The following is an 11,991-nucleotide window of genomic DNA, read 5'->3' on the forward strand; positions in this document are numbered from 1 at the left end:
GTGCGCCACCCTCGCGCCGCTTTTCATCATTGGCGTATCCGGTAGGTCGCCATCATGGCCTCACGCTCATCACGATCGCGCGCATCCGCCTACACACACCCATTCAAAGTTAGAAGAAGACAAAACTCGCGCGTTTACGTTAAGACGTGTTTGCAAACATAGCTCCGTAATAAGCTCGCGTCCTACACGAGAACGTCAATAAATAAACACATTAGTGCTAAGTTACAGTTGAGATGTTACTTAAGTGGGAAGGTGGAGTGAAGTGTCGAGTGCGCGGCGAGCGAACTTCTTCAGAGGCAAAGATGCGATGCATATACATATATCACCGCTGCATCTTCATAAATCAACGCAGTGGTCGCACGTAAATCACGACATCGTTGTTATTTCAAGTATTTTCGTCGCTGCATGAGTTTCACTCGTACTACTGCACACCCCAGACATACCTCACATTAAATAATTCAAATTGAGACAAATTGTGTGAGAAGTTATTAAATTAATGCCACCATTGTTTTATCCCGCTGCGTACAAGCAATTAAGTCAATGTAATTAATCGCATTTATTACCACCGCCAATAATACAATTGATATATCGATTCTCAACTTGTTTTAATCGCCGCAATCGGAAACCAGTTCACTCATGCTACATACGTATACACCGCTATAATCTCTGAATGAAATGTCATTAGGGAGTAGAAAAGAATGGAAATTAGTCGAGCTGCTTTCGTAACACGATTTGCGCGACTCGTTTCACAATTGGATTTGCAAGCCGCGGCGGCCATTATGCGCCGGAGCCTTTGTTTTCGCATGTTTGTTTCGTTTTATGAATCGCGCCGGGTGCAGGAGTGGAGTAATCGAAAATACCTGCGGTCGGCCAACACGTAAGCTACAACAATTCGCGTTCGTTTAACTTCCATTTGATTGTGATTTGTGTATACGTGCAGTTATGGCAGTTTGCTTGTTATGTTTAGAGTTGTTCAAGTTTGATATGGGCTATTATTATGCGCGGCGAACGCTGGGACCACCCTGAAATTTTGAATAAGTGTACGATTTCATTTCATGCAGCAGTCTTTCTATCTTATACTATTAATGTTTAGTAATAGTTATTAATTAGTGGTGGTTAAATTTTAAAGAAAACGGTGCATAAAAATGGCATAAACAGATTTCATATTTACATAGAACATATATTTGATAAATCATTATATTCGACGTGTTCAAGTAACTCCAATAGTTTATACATTACACATTTATATTTCAGTAATAATATGGGAGAGTTCAAACACATCGACGACAAGATTGCATAATCCGACAATGTCACTCAACCTCATTACTTACTAGTATATAGGTTTACACAGTTTTCGTTCGAATAATTGCGAGTAAGTATAATTAATAAAAGCGGCGATAATCTGCGCCATGTTATTTATGACTGACATGTTTCTTAAAGGACGGATCATAAATAATAAAATCAATGTAATAGTAGAAATAAAAATAATAAACTCTCTAACGATAGATTTAGATGATTTCGATATTTTTCGATGAGTTGTTGTTGTGAGCAAACACAATTTTGAAGAAACAGCCTATATTCGAAAGTAAAATTATAATACTTTAATTTTATATAAAATAAAACATACGAGTACAAGTGTGATGAATGTGGTGGAACGGTAAATTGCATTTGCTCAAGAAATACCACTTCCCTTCTTCGTCAATGAAACTTTTGTGTTAAAAGTCGTACACAGAGATATCTTAGATTATATACGTTACACGTTACGCGACACAATACAATATTAATTATACTGTTTTGTTTTACTACATATAGTCCTAATTACAAATGCTCGGCGGTAATTAAATTTCAATTTGATGATATGCGTTCTAAATAATTTAAATTTTTTAGTTTAGTTTAACTTCCTAGCAATAAATCACACGGGAAAAAGACATTGCAAGCACACCTCTTCCATAATCTTTGCCCTTGAATCGTTTGCAACCTAATTAAATTATTTAATTCATTACAAAGTTCGTTTTCGTTGTATTCCCTTTAGTAATATGAACACATAGATCCACTTATCTAGTAGTACGATTATCTATCGCCGGACACACCGCGCAGAGCAGTTCCTGCTCGCTGAGCTGATGCAATTGCAAGTGTTGCTGATGACCATTGGGGGTTGCTTCGCTTGTGTGCAAATTGGGACATGGCGCCGATGCTGGCGGCGTGGTCACCATGGGTCACCATTGCAACAACAGCTGTGGGTCGGCTGCAGATGGAGAACTTAAGGTGCCTGCTGGATACTCCCCATCTGGTGGCCAGTATGCAGGATAACGATTGGCTTCCTGGCGCATTCCGCAAGGGGAGAATGCTGTCGGGGGTGGATATGCTTGCTGGGGATATCCTGCTGGCGAACCACAACTTGTGCTGTACGCTAATGATGATTGACCTTGTAGAAAAAGAAAAAAATGTACACTTAATATTATACCGCCATTTGCTTCTTTACACAGCGAAGGTAGGTAAAGTAGGTAGTCATAGCCAGTCCCACAAGACAAGATACAAAGCTGCCTTACACCTTCCATCACTACCACCTCCACTTTTTACCTGTTCCCACAGTTGGATATATGGGCGTAAATAAAACAAGGTAAAATGAAAGACTTACCATGAATCCAACTTGGATCGTATCTCGAATAAGCTGGTGGATACGAAGTAGCTGAAAAAATATTCCTGGTCAGTGGTAAATTATGCGGCGTGAGTGTATCCGAAAAGAAACTTTTCGACGTGTAAGGCTGCGCGTTACGGAATGGACGCTTCATCCGCCGCCGTCGGCGGAAGTTACCATTCTCAAACATATCCTCAAACTGTGGATCAACCATCCAGTTGTTTCCTTTTCGCTCACCGCCTCCTTCACGCGGAACCTTAACGAAACATTCATTCAAGCTCAAATTGTGTCTGATAGAATTCTGCCATCCTTTCTTGTTCCTCTCAAAATACGGAAACTTGTTCGTTATAAACGAGTAAATCTCCGAAAGTGTAGCGCGTTTATTCGGAGACGCTTGAATAGCCATCGCGATTAATGCCACATAAGAATATGGTGGTTTGGTTAGATTAGAATTCGATGAAGATGGCTGAGGTGATTGACTTGATGAAGATGATGTCGCACGATGTTCTTCCGGTTTTTCTGTCGACGTAGCCGCTGATGACGTGTAAGTGGATGTTGTGGATGGTACAATTGTATCTGCAACAAGTGCGCAAACAGCCCAATTTAATACATGTGCGTCATTAAAAGAGATTGTGCATTACATACGCGAAGGAAATAACGTACGTAGTAAATTTCGCAATTCGATTCATACATACACTTAATTCGCGTTAATTATTAGCGTCAGTCACTCATTATACCCTCGCACACATATGCACGTAGCGATATTATAAAAATCACAATTTCTGTTTCGAAAGTTTCGAAATGTCAAAAGTCATCCATCATGGCTCGCACCAAATCCATTGCCGATTAGATAACGCATCATCGCGCATCGTCCGATTTGCTGATATCAAAGGACGTGTATGTCGTGTGGTGAGAGCTGAGGGTAAGTTTGTGAAAAAGTTCATGATGGCGATGGCCCAAACAACGCAAATAGGTCATGCGCGATTGATCGCTATCATCCGATATACAATAATTAGTATAAACACAGCTATAAATAACTTTTTAGCACAATTCTCTAACATGCAAAAAAAAGATAATTCATCCTTTCAACAAATTGCAAATCGTGTTTTGCTATTAATTATTCCAGCACACACGTGAGTTGTGTTTGTCCGTAACGTGATAGTCAGTCGGCTTATTAATTCCAGCGAATATGCATATTGAGTTTCATGAAGTGCGCGCTGAACCTTTTAGCAGACGCAGGATTTGCAGGTACAGACCGACGTGTGTCGTGCGTTGCGCCGAGTGCGCGCTCAATTAGGCGATAATGCACTCGATTAGCCCTCAGCCATTCGCAACAGCCACCCGGTAACCACCCCAGTGACCTGCGCGCACACAATCTCCCCCTGACTCCATGATTTGGTGCAATTCCCCTTGAACGCCGTTTACCTTATCCGCCTCTCAAAAACGGGGGATTCATTACTCTCATTATGAGCGCACGTCTGCAACCTAAACAAAGACGAACTCGATACTTTTCCACTCAAATCATCCTTTTTACTGATCATTTGATACTGAAGTTGTAATGTTGTTGAGTGAATATGTATATGTGTACGTGTTGTGAGTGTACGAGGATAACTTGTTGCACGTTCGCCGTATATTCGACCGTAAGCTCATAAAGTTGGTTCATGACGCGTTGTAACATGTAACACACTTGACGCTGAAGCTTTCGAGGTTTTAATGGATTCTTAAACAGTGCGAAGGAACAAAATCGCGTCAGAAATGCATCTGAACTGGTCTGAAAGTTACGTTGATGAATGGGTTCGTGTCATATTGTTCGGTACATTGCATCGGCTTGCGCAGTAAAGGCACGAACAACGAACGCGCTGCTTTGCTCAACCAACAGAGAGCTTTTCTTTCTTCAGTGAGATTCGTGTGTCGCCTGCTAATTCTTTCATTTTGAACACTTTAAACTTAAATGGTTCAGCTGGCTAAATATATATTTGCTTTTATAATTAGAAGTTATGTTTGGCTACAAATAATCTCAATTTATCGAGGAAACACGTAAATCAAAACTCCCTTGCAAATTGTCCGAATTCCAAATAAAAGAAAATCGTTTTATTAAGTGTGAAACACGAATATATTTCAGACATACGAGGAACGGATGCAGCGGTGTCGAATTAATAATACTTCGTAAATCACACGCATTAGAAATATCTGAATTATGCGCATCGTTAATGTTGTTTTTAAAGTTTTTCGGTCATTAAGCTTTCAACCGCAGAGGTAATAAGCCATCACGGAACAAATAGAAACATCTGTTTAGCACAAAGCTCATCAACCATAAAACAACATACATACTTATAAACTACTTCAAATATAAATTCGCCGTTTTCACTACATTATAAAGAAATTAATTTAGTGTGAATAAAGTTTTTGAAACAAATTTAAGTAATTTATTTTCCTATAGTGATTTTGATTTCTTAAATATTATCAACACTGATTATGTGATCAATTACGAAGAGGCCTATCCGGAAAACGCATACATCGCCAATGTGATACTGTTATTGGCAAGCTGTTAGCGTGTTTTTGCGCTTATCAGTAACGAAATGAGAGCGAGCGTAACGGTGTCACTGTTGGAAAGTTAGACGCGTAAAAGATCCAAAAAAATCAAACGGACGTCTTATTTGTCCCGGTGACTCTTCGACCTTTCTGATAATGGTGTGACCCAAACGAACACTCGATATACAATACATGACATTCAATAATGAATCAATCGAATTAGAACCAGTACAATTAAACATTCGCTAAATGTAATCGAAATAAAGTATACTCACTGTGTGGATTAACGCCACATGCACTAGGATGGGGTGGCATTGCATATCCGTTATCCGGCTGCTCGGTTTTGATTTTTTGCTGAAGAATGTCGTGGTTAACCAGATCCTGAAAGTAAGAAAAAAAAACACAGTTAGTTTCATGCGCAAATGCCCGATATAAATGTTTTCTGTATTTTCGCATCGGAAACAAGTCAGTCTATTGTTAGGAATAAGAATAATAAAGATGTCGTAATAATATGTCGGCAATAATTTATGGCAGGAATTGGAACAGCGACGTCGCCCGCCGCTCGCACTCACTCTGCAGTTATTTCCGGCCAATAAAAGTTTTGCTAAAAATTTAACACTATATCATGAACAAAAGACGCACAAAAATTACGCACCAACTGAAATATTCGTATTTAGTTGATATTGTTTGCAATTATTTGTGAAAGTCATGTATCCGGACAATAAACCCAAGCGAATTTATAATGATCGTGAAAATCTCAAGTGATCTCGAGCGGTTATATTTAAATCCCACACCGACGCGCACGGCAGGCGTTGTCTTCCTCAACGACTCCAAATGTCTAATAATTTATTCCTCCAATAAAAGGCTCTTTCTCGACGTGTCTAAATACGCGAATTATTTATTTACGCTTTTCGCGCATTTGAAATTATTTTTGTGCCGAAATATTTGTATGTAATGGATGGAGCGACGGGGCAGATGCGCGCCGCCGGCTTTGTCGATGTTTGCTGTGAAATGTGATGATATTATTTGAATAATATCATTAGATTATTTATAAACACACATCGTTCGTAATGAAAACACCAGTTTCATCCTATTTTATGATGCGTTATATTCGGCATCATCGGTGGCATCTCGGACCACACCGAGCCGTGCATGAAACAGTGGGAATGGATACGAAAAATAAACATTTAAAACAACAGTCGGCGAGCAACCAGGCATAAAACGGAGCTTTTATGCAAAATTTTGCTGTTGCGGAAAATTTCGGTAATTTTTTTTTCACCAAATAAAAATCAGCAAATGTTCTTTTCAGATTTATTTAACTTAAATTCATAATAAACTTCAAAGTTCCGTGCTAATGCAGTTTTACACTTTTAACGCACACAACTAAAATAAAAAGCAAAAGTTGAAAACAAAACGCAAGGAGAAACAAAGACAATGCTTTTCTAAATTTCCAATAATGCACAGTTTCGCGGACAAATGATTGTTCTCAATGACTGAATGTAATTTTATTCCTCTTAACACGGAAAAATTCCCTACTTTTATAGTACGTACTCCGACTGAAACTCCATCAGCATGCTATTTTCGCACTCTCGCACTCATTTCATGGGTGCGCAATACCTTTAATTAAACTCCGAGGTGGTCCGCGGCAATCTGATTCAAATCAGTGAAGACGTAGTGCCCGCCCTCCGCCCGCAAACGTTGAAAGAAACGCGCACGACAAAAGAAGCGACAAAACGTACGTAGTAGTAGAGGCCATGCGCAAAAAAGTTGCTTGAGCACCGCGTTCGCATTAATGTTTGCATTGCAAAGAAGAAAAACAACCGCATTAACAAACAAACGCGCCCAAGCTCTCCATTAATCTACGAACGAATATTTATAAATATCCGTGCTAATTGTTATTGTTCGACGTCCACTTTTCTCGAAATAACATAATAGCGCATTTTCGCGCGTCGCCCATCGATTTGTTATTGCACGACATGTGCGCCCGCGTTGTTTACTGGATTTCGCGACACGCATTATTGTTTGCAAAAACATTTTGTAACAACAACGGAGCATGTTTCCGCGGCGGGCGCTTCTTGTTTTAACAACAAATCAAATCGGAACGCTAAACACTAGCACACCTACTCTAAACAATCAATCACTAACAAAGTGTATGAATCTAGATTATCAAAATTAAATTATAACAGAATAAGTTTTTGTATTCTAGATTTTTATTATCAATCGAACGCTAGCAGGTGTGACTTTAAAAGCATGCAAGAAAAAGCACAGCAAGCACACGTTCTCGGAAGCGCCATATGGAAAATCGTGTCGCATCGCTGCAAATATGGAATTTCGATCAAATTACATCACTCATTTCGCGCTGATTCTCTCGACTTTTTCGCCTTCATCGCACACGACCGTGCGTGATTTCTTACGATCCGGCTCGAGCATACCTCGAATTCAAACTCGGTACGACACAATATTTTGATCGTGTGATGTCGTTCAACTTATGCGATTGCCGATTACGTTTTTCTGCATAAAAACCAACATGGTAATGATTAAAGCTTACTTTATCGAAATGTGCAGGCATATGCATTAAATAATGAAGTGTAATCGAATAGAAACTTATTTTAATATCCACGCCATTGTTTGGTAAACCACTTCACGATTGTAATTAAGTTTAGTTGGACTTCTATGGAGTATCTTCATATTTCTTCGAGAAAGTTACATTTATGGCCCTAGTCAATTTTGAGATTGTAAAATTACTGCATCTTCTGATATTTTGTTTTACGTGGAACATTTGATAACCTCAATATTCATCAATTGCGCGCTATTGGGGCACAAGAGCTAAAACATATTTCCATTTTTCACGTAAGCGGAATTCATATAGTTGAAAATAAAAGAGTACTAGGTATATCGAATGAATGATTACGTGAATAAAATAAATACTCAATGAAACATAAATATACTCGAATATTTGAATGGAAATAATTGAAAGCATACAATTTTTCAATTCTGCTATTGAAGTTATGATTAAATCAGCGACAACACCAATATCTACGTGTGCTTTGTAAAATAAGTTGTACTTTCGTTAAAAAATCTTATCAACTTTGCGAAAAGCCATATCATAATAGTTAAATAATGCGAATATTGGAAGCTAATGATGTCGCCTGGAAAAGTAATGTGGCGTCAAAACTAAACAACAGGCACAGCATAAGTAAATACAATTAAAAAACAATATTCATACAAGTAAACAAATCATTAAATCCAATAAGTTGATTATTTCGGAGCACTTGTTAGAAACGGGTGACTTTCTATTTGTTTGTTGATTTTTCTGCCACACTGAACCGATTCGTCAACAACTTCGCGTTTACGAGTGTCGTAAGCATTTTCACTATGACATTAGGATAGAAACATTTTAATATTATCAGCACAAAGAGTATGCAAAATTTATTTCGACTTTTTTTGACCCCATAAGCGATCCGTCGGATATGTTAATTGCAGTCAAATGACAAATGACTTCGTTAAGCTTCGCCTACAATTACCAGTTGGATGTTTATAGGCGCATTAATTCGATGTAATTATTGCCTGATATCCGATGTCCGGGGTATATCGCGAGCATGAACCGATATTTTGTGTTAAATGTGCGGAGAATTCGATGCGGTCGTTACGTGCGTTTGTGTTATTCGAGACACCGCCGCGACATGACTTTATTTCAAAATTTTACACTTGCTGGCACGTATCACCGTTTATGAATCAAATACAAGCACACTCATTGTCATCACAACTCACAACTTATTGCAATATTTTAAAATGGATATCTGCTTAAACTGACTTTACAGCAATTTGTTTCTTTGTTTTATGTTTTTTTTGCAACAGCGTCAAATTTTTCTGCGAATATCTCGTTTGGCACTTTGAAATTAGCAATTTTTACGGTACATTTACAGAGTGTGAGCTTGCAGCATCATTTATTTACACGTGCCACATTTAAAAGGGGCGATTGCTGGTATAGCCAAAAGCGCGCATGAGAAAAGAATTGATTCGTATTGAGAGAAGGAGGAGAATTTACAAGTCAATATCGGCGTGAAATTGCGTACGGATTTTATGTACCATACGAAAATACCAAACGGTACGAATATACGTTTTCAGTACGATGGCTCGCGGTAACTGTAACAATGCCAGCAGCCGTTTTAAGCAGCGAGAAGTTTCTTTAATGCGTATTTAAATGCTCGACGCGCTATAAAGATTGGTGTGCCGACCGCGCACGAAAACGTAAAAGAATCGAAAATCACATTAATCGTGAAATGATTTGATTTATGATAATATAATAAACTTACCATTGAGGATATCAACGCGTTTGATCTAGGAATGATCGTACTGGTAGATATGGACAGAACTGTAGATCGTCCGCCGGGGAAGCTGGATGAATCCTGCATCAACTCGTTCATTTTCACTATTTCACCCGTTATAACAAAATCTTCCAAATCCATACAAGAAACACTTGATTTTTAGAATCTATTTTCTGACACAAGTTTCCTCTTTTTAAAACCAGCCTTTGATAAAAACTTTTGCAACAAACATCGTGGCGCGTTGAGAAACCCTTCGCACGTGCATTGATTGTTTTTGCCGTTGGGGATCAGAGTCGCCGCGACGCGATTCGGCGTAGACCAGTAGAGCAGTGGTAATCGGCGTTTCGATGTTTGAGTTTTAATCTGTTTAAATCACGAGTGTGCGCTGAGTCGGGTGGCTCAAACGCCCGCGACGTGGTGTGCACTTTTTTTATGGCCTGTTCGGCCGACGCGTTCGCAACGACTACGATAGCGTCGATGGCGACGCGCGCGGCTTCGGAACGTCGAGCCGTCGCTGAGTTTGGTAGGCGGCGGGCGGCGGGATTCGTCCGACGCACGGGCTCGCGATCGCGCTCTCCGATACTCCGAGACGGTTGCTACCGTTGCTACGGATGCTACTAGCCCGCACTGATTTGCATATACGCACGCTGGGGCTGAACCTGCCAAACCGAGGTTTGCAGGAATACAAGAGACGCCGCCTGCTGCTGCTGCGCGTACACTTGCGGGGGGCAGGTATTAGTTAATGTGTGCATGTATCAATTTATCACTTTTAATACAGTAACAGTTTTTTTTATTTAATATGATACTCAAACTGTACTTACATTTTTCGATGTTGAATTGCATTTAAATTTAATTTAATTAGAACCGAGTTAATGGTGAGCAATAAAATAGAATAAAACAATTAGAGAATGTTATTTAACAGTTATTATCAGCAAAAGTGAATAATAACTTGTATGAACGGATGCAATATTGTGCAATTTCACATTTTTCCAATTTTTGCAGGAAATTTACATTTTTACTTGCAAAATATGAATGAATGTTAAAAAATAATAAAGATGCAAAAAATTTAATAAAATCAAAATTCAAAAGATTTAACACTAAAAAACTTTTGCAGTTATACTTAAACAGTTTAATAAACTCTACAAAAAAACTAATTTTTTTTATGAAGATGCCCTCAGGGCGAACAATGTCAAACTCATTATATAAATTTGTAAAATCCAGTAAAAATAACGTAGAAATTTAATAAATATGTAACTAAAAAAACTAAAATAAAATTTTTGATTTAATACAAAACATACCTATATTCATAAATAAAACCAATTTTAAAATTTTACTGCATCTAAATATTATCGTAGTTATTATGGGACTATTGTTTGCGCAATAATTACTTATAATTTTTATACAAATGATTGGAGTAGGTAATATTGCCGTATTTGAGTTCCCCGCAAAGGCGATCGCATGAATCGTAGATATCTTACGTTGTTCACAAACGTATGCCTAGCACGAGGAGGTGGCATGAGGGCTGAGTACACGAGTGGAAATTCGTCATACAGCTTGCCGGCGGAAAATTCCTGCTGGCCAATAAGCGCGCGGCTGCGCGCCTTCGAAAAATGGCGGCGCGTTTAGGCGTGCCCGCCCGAAACAAACACACAAGGCGCGCCGCAGAACGTATGCTGTTCTCTCTCCTGCTGACTGATTCTCAGTCGGCTCATGCAATGCACAAATAAGCAAGAGTCAGGAGTGCAATAACATTGTATAATAATTAAATATCATTTTTGTCTTATAATATATTTTATTAATGATTAAAAAGAAATACAAATATTTAATGCTGTTTATATTTATTTGTGTTTATTTTTGATTGAAAGCACAGCAAATCATACTAAAACATTAATGTTGAGTAAGGTTCTGCTCTGTGTGTTTATTTATTATTTAATTAATTAATCGACTCTGTTTATCCACGACAACTCAATAAAATTGCAAAAAATATTACTTTTGCAAATTGCAAAAAACAACTTATCAAATCGATGATGGATTCTCTTACTACACCCAGCATGTCACTATGACAATGTCAAGCTGTAGTTTTGTAATAACAATTACAGAAATTGTAAGGTTCAAAGGAAGCAAGATAACATAAAGACAATGGTGAAAGAAAGCAATGTAAAGATATTATGGGTTGAGAAGAAGAATGAATATTACTATTATTGAGTATGGTTATGTCGATTATTTATAACTAATATTAATTTTTATAAATTTATTAATGTTTCAATTAAAGCTTTATTTAATCAATTTATAAAAACAAAAACTTACTTTTTTGGATTTGTTTCGTTCCAACACATAAATAAGTTATCATTGAATGTAAATTTTCGTATAAAACGTAATATATTAAGCAGTTATAACTGATAAGAACCAAAAATAAATGATCTGTAATAAACAAACCACTAATATCAAAATTTTTATGCACTCAAGGCGAAACGCAAAATAATACAACCAATC

At 38.0% G+C, this 11,991-nt stretch overlaps 1 protein-coding gene across 1 annotated transcript; it reads right to left on the bottom strand.

The window, feature by feature from the left end:
• Window positions 1–1,159: 1,159 nt before the first annotated feature.
• On the bottom strand, window positions 1,160–10,083 carry LOC135795974 (forkhead box protein D5-A-like). The gene is made up of 4 exons (XM_065307823.1): window positions 9,487–10,083; window positions 5,446–5,551; window positions 2,639–3,214; window positions 1,160–2,425 (listed from the first exon to the last, which is right to left on the bottom strand). Exons 1-4 carry the CDS (start codon window positions 9,637–9,639, stop codon window positions 2,217–2,219), a joined length of 1,044 nt encoding a protein of 347 aa, XP_065163895.1. The 5' UTR covers window positions 9,640–10,083; the 3' UTR covers window positions 1,160–2,216.
• Window positions 10,084–11,991: the final 1,908 nt, after the last annotated feature.

This window comes from Atheta coriaria, unplaced genomic scaffold (assembly GCF_025399875.1).
Source record: "Atheta coriaria isolate IRGN ID8LTWV9N9 unplaced genomic scaffold, Caltech_Dcor_3.1 hic_scaffold_7_pilon, whole genome shotgun sequence".
NCBI classification, from domain to species: domain Eukaryota; kingdom Metazoa; phylum Arthropoda; class Insecta; order Coleoptera; family Staphylinidae; genus Dalotia; species Dalotia coriaria.